The following is a 14,249-nucleotide window of genomic DNA, read 5'->3' on the forward strand; positions in this document are numbered from 1 at the left end:
GGTCTATCAGTCCCATCTTTAGGGCTCTGGAGCTGGACAGCACAATATTTTGACAGCTAGTTCTTGGTATTTTTTCCATTTAAAAATTCCTGTGGAATATATAAATGGAAAATAATTGGGGGAAGAAGGTCCCCTGGCAAGAGGCTTCAAGATATTGGAAGAAGACAATAAAGGACTGTTCAGGATAACATTTTAAGGAGGATATTAACAACCTATGTAACAAAAGAGCCTTCTTTCAAAGAACCTGATATGCCGATGGGGGTGGGGAGGATAACATACATACCCCAAATTAAAGAGCGTACATGCATGCAAGCACTGTTACACACCAGGAAAAAGGAAGGTGAGTACTTGCCAAGTAGAGAGCGACGATGTTGACTGGATCCACTGGGAATCCAGGGTGGAGGGAATGGATTTGGTTTGTGTTTTGGGAAATGGGGAGTGGGGTAGGTACGGGGAGGATGGGAACATTTGGTGGGGAAAGAAATGAACAGAATGGGAAGTGACAGGGACAGTGAAAAGAGGTGTCTGGGTGGGTGGCAGGTGTCTGAGGAACCCTCTTTCCTTTTTTTTTTGGCCATGCCAGGCAGCATGTGGGATCTTCCCCAACCAGAGATGGAACCCACGCCCCCTGCAGTGGAAGCACAGAGTCTTAACCACTGGACCACTAAGGAAGTCCCTCTTTTCTTTTCGAGGATGAGGCCCAAAGGGAAAAGCACATCCTCCACAGTGTGTCCCCCCCGGGGGTCTTCTTGCAGGCTCCGGTGGCCAGCCCTGCAGATTCACCCAGGACAGGTCGGTGTGCCTTGCCCCTTGCGGGTGTGTGTTTCATAAAGGCCCCAGTTCATCAGGTCTGTAAACTGATAGGGTCTGGATTTTGTGCTGTGTGAAACAAGGAAAGTCACAGCCAAGGACTATTTTGGAATATTATTTTTATTAATTTATTATTTAAAAAAAAACCATTTTTTTTTACTTGCTTCTATATCAAAAGTGAAAAAGCAATTTCAAGAGCCATGGACCCCACAAGTGGGGGTACTGAGTGTGGCCGTCCCTGTCCAGTGCATCAAGAAAAAAAGATAAACAGAACAAAACACACACAAAGAAGGAAGGTTTTTCACTGAAGGGCACAGCGGGGTGATTGGGTTCTGTTAGGTTACATTCATTCGACATCTATGTGCAATTCTTCAATAAATCGGTCCTCTCTCTGTACCCCCTCAGCTAGCTGGCTTTCAGAAAGATTATCTGCCGGAGGTAATTGAGCCCGAGCTCGCTGTCTCTCTCATTCTCTCTCTCTCTCTCACGCGTCCACTGCTCACACACAGCAGCCGGAAATGACACACTGAAGTGAGTCACCAGTGCGGCTGTGAGTCACCCTGTAATTGGGGAAAGTTCTGTCCTGCTAGGTCGTGGAGCCCCTTGCACTCCTGCTCCTAAATATACTGGAAAATTTTGAAACCACTCCGTCTCTCTTCACCCACATCCTTCGGTCCCTAAAAGTGAGCCGAAGTTGGATGGTCCTGCCAGGGATGCGGCTCCATCGGGTGGAAAATCGGGGAGAGGAGAGGAGCGGGGGCGCTGGGCCTCCACCAGGTGGCAGTGTGGGCCCCGGGAGGCTTGCCACCTGGTGGAAGGGAGGGACAGTCAAGAGGCCTCTCCCGAGATGCAGCGACACAGAGCCCCCCAAGGGAACATGGTGAACAAGGTTAAATAATATGTTTTCTCGGTAGACCTTTATCTCTCCCAAGCGCACAAGGACAAGGATGTGATAAATATTCAGGCACACCCCTGGCATCTCACCCTCCCTACCAGGAGATGAGAGCCAAGAACCAGGCACACACCTTGTCTCTCCTTCCGTTTCTGCAACATAAAGTTTGTGGGAAGCAGAAACCGGCTTCTCTGAGTAAACAAGTCCCCTACACTCTAAAATAATATATACACACTGTTTCCTGGGGAGGGAGCAGCCAGGCCTGGGTGGGTCTCGAACCTCAGAGCTGGGGAAGGATGGACCTTGGCATGAAAGGGTGTTTCTCGCCTTGGCCTTATTGGGCCTGCTGCCAGCCTTCTCAGCAGTGGCAGACAGTGCAAGAGTGACGGCAGCGTGACCGCAACACGCGTTTCTAGCGAGCACACAAAAGCTCCTTTATGTAAGCCTTGTGGTGCCATCCTACCAGGGCCTTGGTGGGACGGGACCCAAGACCTGACCAGGCAGAGCGATGGGCAGAAGCAGCTGGGCCAGCGGTCCTGGGAGTCCTGCAGTCCAGTTGGGAGGCCGACTGGGTGTGATGCCTACCAGTCTCTCCCAGGGTCTCCATCGGAGGGTTTAACTCAAAGGTCCTCTTTGCCCCTCCTGAGAGAGCCCAAAGTTAGGTCTAAGAGGCAAATTTGAAAGAATTTACCATGGGAAAAAAATAAATAAATATCTTCTCTTTTTCCAGAAAAATGAATTAATAAAAATTCTTTGCTCCGGACTTTCTTCCTCTTGGACATCTCTAGTCTGTCCCAGATGAGGGCTGCCTTCCCCATGGTCAGGGTTCCATCACTTGGCCCATGAACAGGACAGTTCCTGAGGACGGAAGCATCACAGGAGATGAGAAGTGGGGGGAGGCGGGGGACAGCTCACCCAGCTTGTTGTTTATGGATGAACTGAGATAATGAGGACATGAGTGAGTGTTCAGAGACACAGCTGCTATAGTGACTAAGCTGGGCAGAGGGACAGACAAGCACCCTGTCTGGAGAGAGAGCACTCCCCTCCAAGTGGAAGGGGAGCACAGCCATGATTCATTGCCTGGAGTCTTCTTGAGGGAAGTGGGGGCGTCTACACCTGCCTGGATGGTACCCGAGTCCAGGAGAATGGGGAGGGGGGCCGAGAGTGGCGGGGCCTCTCAGGTCCCCGGCTCACCTGTGGGGTTGTGCCGCACCACGAAGAGGAAGGGTCTGTCCATGATGACCTCCTCGGGGGCCATTCGGGCTGAGACTATAACAGCTGGAAGAGACAGGACAGAATCTTAGAACAGAGGGACGTGGGCGCTGGCGCCTGGATGGGTCACAAGTGATCCAGTGACACCAGCGCTGGGGCTGGGGGGGTGGATTGGGAGGCTTCGTTGTTTCCTGGTGCGTGTGTGCTCAGGCATATCTGACTCTGTGACCCCATGGGCTGTAGCCCACCAGGCTTCTGTTTCCATGGGATTTTCCAGGCAAGAATACTGGAGTGGATTGCCATTTTCTACTCCAAGGGATCTTCCCAATCCAGGGATCGAACTTGCGTCTCCTGAATTGGCAGGCAGATTCTTTACCACAGTGCCACCTGGGAAGCTAAATAATCATAGCAGGGACTTCCCTGGTGGCATAGTGCATCAGAATCTGCCTGCCAGTGCAGGGGACACGGGTTTGCTCCCTAGTCCAGGAGCATTCCACAAGCCGCAGAGCAACTGAGCTCATGTGCCATGACTACTGAGCCCATAATGTGAACCCAGAAGTGTCAGGATGTCCTCTAAGACAGTTGGGTAGAGCTCTAGCAGCTAGTTGCTTGAGTAGTGAAAGTGAAAGTTGCTCAGTCGTGTGCAACTCTTTGTGACCCCATGGACTATGCAGTCCGTGGAATCCTCCAGGCCAGAATACTGGAGTGGGTGGGTAGCCTTTCCCTTCTCCAGGGGATCTTCCCAACCCAGGGATTGAACCCAGGCCTCCTGCATTGCAGGCGGATTCTTTACCAGCTGAACCACAAGGGAAGCCCACTCACTCGAAGGCAGGTTTATCTAAACTCTTTCAAGGCATGTTGGAGGCAAGCGCCTTTAAGTCGACTGGCCATTCTGAGAGCAAGCCAGGACCTCCCATTCAGGGGGACTTCAGAGCCAATGGGGAGGGAACGGGGTCCCGGGGAAAGCAGGCCCATTTTCTAGTGGGATAAGGTAACGGTAATGCTCTCTGCACAGGAAGCCCTGTTCTACCAGGAGAGGCCTGGTAGATAGACCAGGACAGTGGGGTCTTCCCAGTGCACCCTGGGTGTGGGTACCATATCACGGCCCCTCGTGGAAGCCTGGGGCTGAGACTCTCCAGGCCTCACCTGAGCCTGACGTACCTGTGGAGGAGGACGCCAGCGTACCGCTCTCATTCACCTCGATCTTCACTTTCTGCAGCGCCTGCGACACGTGCAGAAACTCTTGATCTGAAATGGAGGCGGACCCCAGAGCGCATTAGCCTTGGTCCTCGGGGTTTGGCGGGGGAAGCTCCTCTGTCCTTGGGAGACCCCACTGTCTACCAGGGGAAGAAAGGGTAAGGGAAACCTCTTACCTGAAAGACTGGAGAAGTCCGCCTGGCTCTGCCTAAACATGTCGGTCATTCCCAAGCTCTCCAGCGGCCTCCTGAGGTCGATTTCGGTCTCCAGGGAAAACCTACACACAGCAGCAGGACAGGGCTCCAGCTCGGGCCACCCCCAGCCTTAGCAGGTGTCCCTGCCCCCTACACACACAGAGACCAGCAGGAGGGGGACTGATGCGAACGCAGAAGTGGGAGGCTTGTTTTTCTTTCAAGTCTGTTGGCAAAGTCTCTCTCCTCGCTGGGAAGATTCTGATACTAATGAACATTTCTTCTTCAAGTTCCCCACCCCCTCGAACCTCTGACTACTTTCCTCAAATGAGGCAATGGTTGCAGCACAATTGTGTTCAGTCTGACCGGGGTGGGAGTGGGGAAGGGCAAATTCCCCTGCAAAGGCCAGCTGAAAAGAAATCTGGTCTGTAGCTTGTGTTTCTGAGAGTTGAGCCCAAAGAGGACTCCAGCAGCGAGGCTTTGGGGAGCTTGCTCTGCCTCCCACCAGGGCACGACTAATTACCTCTGTTCTTTGAGAGAGTGAGGGCGTGCTAACCAACTAAATCATCCTCTTTCCCTAAGCCTGGCATTATGGCATCTGGAAGTGTGGGGTCAGCATAGTGGGAGGCTTCCCCACGATTCTGGAGTGGACCCAGCCTCAGCCTCCAGCACCCTCTTCACTTCTGCAGAAGAATTTTTAAAATCTGCTTTGTGGCAAGCCAGCTAGAAGCCAGAGTTCAGGCTTGCTTCATCTGCACAAGTGATTCCTTTTGTCTCCATTATGTGGATGTTGACTTGAAGAGATGGAGGTGGGAATGAGGGGTGTTCATAAAAGGGTGAGGACCAATGCATTCCCCAGCCCCACACCTCCCATCATCTCTCTGGCTCTTCCTCTGGCTAACTTTTGCTGGGTATTCAGGGGCTGGTGGGTATGGCGTGGTCTCGAAAAGCTCCCCCTCTGCCCCCACCCCTGCTGCCCTCCACCGCAACAGGGAAGATGAGCGGAATCTTAATCAAACCCAGGCCAGAGTGTGTCCCATCTGCACCCACGCAGCAGCTCGCTGCCCTGCAAACGTCAGGTTTGGGAAACTCCACTTGTGGGTGGGGGGGGTGAGTGTGTGGCAACAGCAGGGAGCCAGAGGAGGCGGGAGGGGGAGGCAGAGGGGACTAGAGCAAGGGGTGGCTTACTTGGGCAGAACCAGGAGGCGGGTCAGTCTGGTCATATTCCCTTTCCACTGGCTGATGAGCTCAGCATCCAGAATGCTGGTGAGGGCAGAGAGCGGCACCTCTTTCTCATAGGGGGCAGCAATGAGCATGCTGAGAGTGTTCCCGTGGTAGGGCAGTTCCAGGATGTCGTAGTAATGGCCGTCGGGGGTGGTAAACTCAGCTGGGAAAGACACCAAGATGGAGCATTGGCAATAGCTCCAGCTCCTGTTGATGCTAACCCGGCGTTGGCTTTCCCACCAGTCCTCCCGGCCCCTCCCTCCTCTCTGGAAGCCAGCTCTCCATCCTGGCTTTTGAGGCTCCCCACTGCCCCCCCCGCCACCACCACCCCTCTCCTGTTCAGGGTTTCTATTTCCATTTGCCTTCTCTTCTGCCAGTTCACAGTGTCTTCTTCTGTCTCAGGTTGGCCTTCTTTACCTTCACACCCTTCTCCCCAGTCTCCAGCTATTAACTTCATTCCGATCCCCACCTCCTGAATCTCAGCCTTCACATAGCTTTTCCCCAGGAGGAAGCCCAGGTTATCACACCAGAACCACATGAAGATGAGAGATGGTATCAAGTGGTCAAGTGGGATCCTAAGGTAATTTCTGGATTTCAGCTTCATCTTGCACAAGATAATCCCCATGTCTCCTACTTGGGAAGTCTTTGTTGCAGCTAGGGTGTGTTCTAGGGTTTCTCCTCCCTTGGAGTGGACCACCCCAGGGATGAGGTTCAGTCACTGTGGGACCTGGGGAAGGGAGAGTCCTGCACTTACTGTAGTTGAACTTGTTGGTCTGAGCCATCATGGGCACAGAGACGGTGCTGCCATCAGACTTGTGGAAGAGGCGGTGGTGGGTGCTCGACTCCAGGAAGGGCATCTTCCACTGGCCGTTGAAATAGAGGGCATTTACCAGGACCAGGCGCGTCAGCCGGTCCACAGCCCCTTCACCAAGTAAGTCGCTGATCATGCCTAGGGGAATTTCAGGTGATCAGGAGGCTGGATATTGTTTTAATCCTTTTAAATGGTTCCCTTGAGCTCCCAGTCCTCAAGTGGACGTGTGTCAGAAGGGATCCCATCAGAAGATGGGCTGGGTAAGGTTTCGTGAACCAGTCTAGCTGCTTTCAACCCGTTCCATCTTCCTAAGTGTCTCAGAAAGCCTTCTGGCTCACCACACTGCCTTGTTCCTGGGATCCTGTCTAGGATCAGACCTGGAAATATAAGTCTCCCCTTACTTTGTTCCCTAAGCGATAATCATGAAGGACTGTGTTTGCTCCCTGCCATGGGTTATTACTGTTCTTATAACATCTCACAGTACTTTTTAGGTGGTTCAGAGGGCAAGTCTAATTATGGAAAAAACAAGATGCTTTGATTCTTAAAGCACCTGACCTTCTGTCTATGGAGCAGAAGGTGCTGGAAGGGAGGGGTCAGGATGCTTGAGACGTGAATGCCAATCTCTGTAGGCTCTTGGGACTGGCCTCCTTTCTCTGCCTGCTCACCTTTTGTGTGTCTTTTCACCCAGTCGTTGACAATGAACCTGGCTCTCTCCACTTCAGAGAAGTCAACCTGCTTGACCGTGGTGCGGAACAGCCTGAAGAAGTTGGGCATGAAACCGTGGACCAGCTCTAGGTCCCGCTGCACGAAGATGGCATCAGCTGTGCTGATCTCATCCTTGTTCCACGGCCCCATGAGCTCCTTGTACAGTTGGTGGAGGGCAGGGGCCATGCCCTTCTCTGGGCCAAAAGAGGGAGGGAAAGACACATTAAGCTCCTCTTGAACCCAGGGCTCCCAGCAGGGCCAACTTCCCCCAAACCTGCCTACATGGATGGGACTCTTCTGCTCCCCCAAGGGTCTCTGAAGGGAGATTTTATTCCAAATCTTAATCTCTCCTGCACCTCCCTCTTTTCCTCAGAATTCAGGGGTCCTAACCCTTGCTTTGGCTTGGAATATTTTTATCTGTTTTTAAGTTATAAACCCAAACCTTCTTCTTTTAATAATAGTTATGCTAGGTAGGCCTTTCACATGCATCATTTTGGAGTTAATCCTTACAACAGCCCCAGGTGGTAGATCCCCATTTTGCAGATGAGAAAACTGAGGTTCAGAGGGGTTAAGATCACAAAGTGCAGGAGTAGTGAGGCAGGGCCATTTTACACCAGAGCCACTGGCTCACACACCTTGTGACTGGCCAAGAGCCAAGCGACACAGGATCGTGGTGGGAAGGAGGTGCAGCGGTCCATCGCTGCATCAGGCAGGACGGGAGCTGGCTCACTAGGACGGGAGCTGGCTCACTGAGCCGGGGTCAGCCCTCCCTCTGCTTCTGGTTAGCTACAGCCCTGTCCTGGGAAGACTCCCTGAGTGCCTGCCTCCCTCTCTGCCTGCCGCCTTCTCACCTTCAATCTTGAATTGCATTGCCTCTTGGATCTGCTGTCGGGTTTCTCCTCCTGTGGTCAGCTGCAGCATGGCCAGGACTGAGGCCACCCCATAGGGTGAGAAAACCACGTTGCGGTCCTTGGAGGCCTGCACCACCTGCTGAAACACCTTCACGCCAAAGTCTGTGGCCAGACTGGCCGCCGGAGACTGGCGCTGGTAGGAGGCAGACCCTTCACCAAAGATGAGGGCCAGGCCCAGGGCGAGGCAGGCAGAGACTGGAGACATCCGCATCCTGGAATCAGGGGGAAAAGGCTGGATGAAGTGGATAGCTCTGAAAGGACAGAGAGTAGGGGTGGTGGCAGCCCAGCCTCGGCCAGGCTCCCATGTTTGCCGCTGGCGTGTGATACGTGAACAAGCGGGCAAGATAGAAACCGCGGTGGGTTTAGATCCTGAGCCTTTTCCCCTCTGTCCCAGCCCTGGGGAATCTTGAGTGCGTTTTCACCTGCGGGAATCTGGAGCCTGGTGGCATCTCCCTTCCCTTCCAGGAGGCTGAAAGGCTAAATTATAATAGCATCTGTGATTTACACGATGCTTCCTAATTCTTTTATAATGCTTTCACAGTCGTTGTTTTATTCAAGTTAGCAGGCGTGGAAAACCCCTTTCTTGAGCTGGGAAGGGGGGAATGTCTTCCATGGAGAGGGTCCTAGAGAGGCGAGGCCCTTGCTTCTGGGTGGTGGGATTGTTGGGGCATCCTGACCATCTTTCCCCCTCCCCTGTGATCACCGCTGTAACGGGGGTCAACTCAGGGCTGCAGATCTCCGGGCCGAGGGAGGAAAGAGGAACACTGCGGACCATGGACAGAAGGGACTCTGCAGATGGGAGCTCTCTGCCTTAGCCGGAGGTACGGAGATGGAGAGGGTTCGCTTTGCTCTTACCTGAATTTCTTAAAGTGCCTTGGGATGGGCGGTTTGTTCCTGCTGCCGCTGCGGGTGTTGACGGTGGTAGCTCTTCCTCCACTGGAGAGGGGGTGTGGCTCTCTCTGGACGGTGCTCTTGGCCTTTCAACCAGAAACAGCTCTGTTCCCCTGCAGGCTGCTGCCTCCCTTTATAGCAGATGTGAGCCGGAAGTCGATTAACTCATGGTTAGGCCCCGCCCACTTTTTGGCCCTCTCAGGGCCTCCCTCTGTGGGACTTGCAGAGGCGTCCGTGTGTGTACGTGAGAGAGAGAGAGAGGGCTCTGGAACAATTGAGCCAACCCTGGTTGCCTGGGTCCCAGGGCCACCCTTGATCTTGCTGCCCTCGGTCTCAGGACGTTAAGCCAGTTTGACCCCTGGCACCCAGTGTTTACGTTCCCCAGAGCTCAGCGTGGGGAGAGTTTACATTTCCTCTTTGTCCTTGGGAGAATCGGATCAGTACATAGTTATCAAAGCTCAAGATTCTGCAACTTCCTTGTCCATCAGCCCGGTGCGCTGGTTAAACTGGGAAGAACACTCCACCCTCCTTTTGGCCGCATCCCAGAAGCCAGAGGGCAAACAGTGTGCCTTGTTGATTGTCTGGGTTTTGACTGTCTAGGACATGAGGGTTCCCTCCCGTCTTTCTCTCTTCTCTGCCAAGTGCCCGCCTGCCCGCCGTCGGGTGAGGTACGGCTGACTCCCCCACGTGTCCAGACTCTCCCGGTGCCCCTGGGGCTCTCTTTGTGTCAACAGCTCTGTCTGGCTGGGTTTTGAGGTGTGCTGGGTGGGGTGGAGGCTTACCAGGGCAGAAGGGTAAAGCCTTGGCGGGGGATCAGGAGCTCAGTGTGTAGGTGTCATTTCTCTGAACTGCCCGCTGCGGCTGTGGAGGAACACTCCTTAACCTTTTCCTCCAGATGCAGAGGTTGGGAGGGCTGGAGTGGCAAGAGTAGGGATGAGACTAAGAGCGTTAATTCCTGGCAGGGTGTGTGGAGTGTGCTGCTAAGGCACTGGAGTTTGGGGTGGAAAAGTGACCCAAGATTTCTACAGATGATGGGTATTGGCTGGAGGCTGGTGAGTAGCACCGGGCTGCTGCGTTTAGGGCTCTGGTGGGGTCAGGCACCCTTGGCTGTTAGCTGGATGTCATGGACAGGGTGGGGCTGAAAGGGTCCTGGGGGCCTGGGTGCCCTTGACTTGAGGGTCCACACACTGTCATGCTTTGTGTGGGTGGTGGGATTCAACTGGCGGTATCCATGGAGACAGCCGGCAGCAGCATCGCAGGAAGCTGAAGTGGGTGGATGTGTCGGGATGTTTGTTTTGGGTTTTTTCAGTAAACAGATACCAAGGGCAACCACAGCTGGAGGGCTTTCCCGTTTTCACTGTGCCTCCGCCTTTGTTTTCTCCGTTGCTCCTGGGATCCAGGTGGGGGTGCGGGTAACAGGGAGAGAAGGGGAAACCTCAGCTGGAAAGTTAGGGTCACCGACCCGTTCCCAGGGCCAGACTGTTCATCTGTCACTGCTTCTTGTTTATGTCTTTCTTCGTCTGGTCCAGAGTCCCTGAGAAAGTGGTTAGCCGCGAGGAGGAAGAGCAGTTACGCCTGCCGTCCCTCGGATGGAGAAAGCAGAAGTCCAGTCCCCAAGCCATTTCCGACTCCCAGAAAGGCCCCAGTGACTTGCCCTCCACCCTTGGGGGCCACAGGGGAACAGGGAGCTGGGAGTCTGGGTTGGGAGTGCCACGCTCCAAGTTGGAAGAGCAGCGGGTCCAGAGTCATGGGACCTGCCCTCCAGGTGCCCCGCTGCCTGGCCTCTCCAGTCGTTCAGCTGAGTCTCATCCCTCCCTCCGTGGGCTACTGCGGCCTCGGCCACAAAGGCCCTGCTGTTTTCTGGGATCACCTGGGCCCTGCCAAGGACGTGACCACTCCTGTCCCCATCCCTGGACCTGAATGATTCTGAGGTCATTCTAGAAAAGCCATTCTGTTCCTGGGCAGCGCCTGGGAGCAGCTCTGTGTCCTGCTGGGGAGAGAAGGCGGACATTTTTACTTTGGAAACAGAAAGGGCTGACTTACTAAGGGGTTATTTCCCAAACCAGGGAACCCATCTAAGTGTTTGGGTGTGGATTAGAAGCAGAGGCAAAGTCTAGTGGAACTGGGTCCCATGCTGGGTTTTCCGATGGTGTCCTTTTGTCTTTCTGAGCAGCCGGGGCCACCATATGATCTGAACTCAGACTGGGCTGTGGTCCCTGCCGCTCCTCTCTGTGAAATGGCCTTGTCTCTCCCGCCCGCCCCCCGCCCCCCGCCCCCGACCCCGGTCTGCCCTGAGGAGACCTTCCCCGCCGCAGTGGCAGCCTGATGGCCCACTGTCCCAAAGCAGTACGTGCATGAGCGCTCCGTCGTGTCTGACTCTGTGCGACCCCATGGACTGCAGCCCGCCAGGCTCCTCTGTCCATGGGATTCTCCAGGCAAGAGTACTGGAGGGGGTTGCCATGCCCTCCTCCAGGGGGATCTTCCTGACCCAGGGATCAAACCTGCATCCCCTGACACTCTTGTATTGCAGGCGAATTCTTTACCACTGAGCCACCGGGGAAGCAGGCCCTAAAGTAGACCTCCCGGCAATATCCTCCTCAGAACCTCGCCTGACTCAAGGGGATGTCACTTTCTATCCTTTCCCTGATCCCCCCAAACCAACAGCTGTGACCCCATCACTTCTTTTAAGCCTGGGCTCTTTTGTAAGAGGTCAAATTCCCTGCTGTTGAAATAACTGATCTCTGATTCCCGGAGAATCAGAGATAAGAGGATGAGTTACACGGCTATGGATTGCTCAGGGAAGTTCCAGCTGTAGCTAACTAGGAAAGCTGTTTCCAACGGCGCTTCGGCACGTGGTTCGTGACAAGGCCAGACTCATCGCTTTCCGTGACTGTCCCCAAGCCTGCCCCCGCCCCCCCCACCCCTGCAGCCCTGGTTCCATTGTTGCCTTGGGTCTCCACTCCAGCTCATCTCCTGCCCTCTGGCTGCCCTCTTGGCTCTCTGCTCTTCCTCTTTCCCCATTTGCTCTGAGTCCCAGCCACCCGCCTCTTTTTCACTTTCCCTTTCTCTGCCTCCGAGACTCCCCTGCTCTTATCTCTTCTGCTCACTCCTGCATCCACTGGGGACCCTCATCACTCACCCACCCCCACCCCGCGGTGGTCTCCTCTAGTCTCAGCCCCACGAGATCTCTCCCCATTCTCCCACTCTGCTCTCCGTGACTCACTCCCTCTCTCTCTCGCCCTTGTCCTCGTGTGCAGAATCCCTTTTACAGTCAAAGGCTCTCTCTGCTCCAGGCCGTCCTGTGGGGAGAGGAGGGGCCTCCTGTCAGTTACACAGGCTCCCTGGAATGTTGGAGTCGGCCTCCCAATTCTTGGTGATTTCACTGGGAGAGCCGGGGGTGGCAGGAGGCTGGGGTCCTGCTAATTCACAGCGCTATTTCTGGCCTGGTTGCTCTCCAAACATCACAAGGCCCAAAATAGCCTATGTTTGGGCTGGGCTCTCGCCAGCCCTCCTCTCCCCACTTCATAAGAGTGAGCAGAGGCCAGGGCTCTGTGTCAGCCTCTTCTTGTTGAAGATCACGGCCCTGGGACAGCCTCGGCCCGTCTAGGGTCCCCCCTCACAGTGGCGCCAAGCCTGACTCGCCCCCCCAGTCTGATTCCATGGAGCCCCTCTCCTTTCTGCCTTCTCCAGCTCCCACTTCTCGGCATCTATCTTACATTCCCGAAACAGGAAAATCGGCATACCTCCGCCATGGGAAGCTTTTCTTTTCCACTTATGTCACAGAGTCTCAGAGAACTAAGAACTCAGGGCTAAGAACTAAGTCTCAGGGCTCTAAGAACCATCTGGTCCAGTCCTTTGAATCTGCAGGGTGATATGTGTGAGGCCACACAGCGACCTCCCATAAATGAGAGAGCCGTAGTGCCAATTGACCTGGCCTGGCCAGGGCTCTGACACTTAGCTACTTATGCGTCTTTGGGCAGAACTGAACTTTGCGGGCCTTGGGGTTTTTATGTGCAGGTAGGTAGGTAGACAGAAGTTTTTCATTAGACAGACACTGATTCCCACCCTTCAGGGTTGTTGTGAAGATGAAATGAAATATTGTGTCTGGCATGTTCCAGTCTCTCACTAAGTGGCAGCTGCTCCCAGTTGGGGCAGAAGCACGACAGAAATCCAGACAACTTGAGCTGTTAATTCTTGCCTTAGGCAACCGCCTGGGTTACATAGTTTGACTTCTCCCAGTGATAAGCAGAGTGGATGGAAGGCTCTTAGGAAGTGGACTGGCTGGTTACCCAAGAGAAAGGCTGCCAGCCCCTCTGTCCATTTCAGGCCAGATCCCCGATTTCACTTGCCTCCTGACATGCTCGCCACTGGCCGATTTTGCAAGCTTTATTATTTTTTAAAAGTGCTTATTTATTTTTGGCTGTGCTGGGTCTTCGCTGCTGTGTGGGCTTCTTTTGCTCTACTTGTGACAAAGTGGGGGCTACTCTCTGGTTGGGCTGCGTGGCCTTCTCGTTGTGGCGGCTTCTCTTGCTGTGGACCATGGCCTCTAGGACACATGCGCTCAGTAATTGTGGCTCACGGGCTCTAGAGCGCAGGCTTCAGTAGCTGTGGTGCGTGGGCTTAGCTGCTCTGTAACATCTGAGATCTTAGTTCTAGGACCAGGGATCGAACCTGTGTCCCTTGCATTGGCAGGCAGATTCTAAACCACTAGGCTGTCAGGGAAGGCCCCCTTTCTGAGGCTTTAGATCCTGGGAAGATTTTCCTCTCTGGGCTGCAGGGTCACATGTGGACCCCACGGATACGTGACCCAAGTCTTGAACCCTCAAGCATACCAGGAAGGAGGGGGCTTGCTTTATCAGCTGGTAAAACCTAGGCTGAGTTTGACCTGTTCTTCTAGTCTTGGTTCTTTGGCCCCTTCTCTGCCCCCTACATCCCCTGTGTCTTGTTGATTCCTCTCTGACACTCCATGACAACTGAACCGCTTTTACAGGAATTCCCTCGCCTTCAGTCGTTTTCTGTGCTTGCCCTTCACTTTGCTGTGGCCATCGCCATATCTCATTTATCCTCGTTTGTCTGGGGGAAGGTCACTGAGGGGCAGTAGACTCTTGGAAGGGCCTCTTATAATGTGTTCAATAAGCCCCAGAGACCCTCTCTGGCCCCCAGAGAGAGGCAAGAAAGTGCCTGTTCTCTTGGGAGAAAGAAGCAGAGAGAGTAAATGGGACCCAGTGTAGTCACAGGAGGAAGTCTGGGGCAGATGGTGTGAGCGATTTCTGGGGTAGGTGTCCCGGCAGAGCTCACCAGTGGCAGTCAGAATGAGGTAGCTCAGGCCTGGGAGCCCCCCACCCCCACCAGGGGCCATGCTAGCCTGATCCCAACCTCCCATTTCTCTCTCCACGTATGCTGAG

At 54.2% G+C, this 14,249-nt stretch overlaps 1 protein-coding gene across 1 annotated transcript; it reads right to left on the reverse strand.

Moving 5' to 3' along the window:
• Positions 1-950: 950 nt before the first annotated feature.
• Positions 951-8,946, reverse strand: SERPINE1 (serpin family E member 1). Its single transcript, XM_040262019.1, has 9 exons — positions 8,809-8,946; positions 7,894-8,165; positions 7,003-7,236; positions 6,281-6,475; positions 5,491-5,689; positions 4,288-4,388; positions 4,076-4,162; positions 2,897-2,980; positions 951-2,560 (listed from the first exon to the last, which is right to left on the reverse strand). Exons 2-9 carry the CDS (start codon positions 8,162-8,164, stop codon positions 2,523-2,525), a joined length of 1,209 nt encoding a protein of 402 aa, XP_040117953.1. The 5' UTR covers position 8,165; positions 8,809-8,946; the 3' UTR covers positions 951-2,522.
• Positions 8,947-14,249: the final 5,303 nt, after the last annotated feature.

The sequence above is a fragment of the Oryx dammah genome, unplaced genomic scaffold (genome assembly GCF_014754425.2).
Source record: "Oryx dammah isolate SB20612 unplaced genomic scaffold, SCBI_Odam_1.1 HiC_scaffold_2, whole genome shotgun sequence".
Taxonomy (NCBI): Eukaryota; Metazoa; Chordata; class Mammalia; order Artiodactyla; family Bovidae; genus Oryx; species Oryx dammah.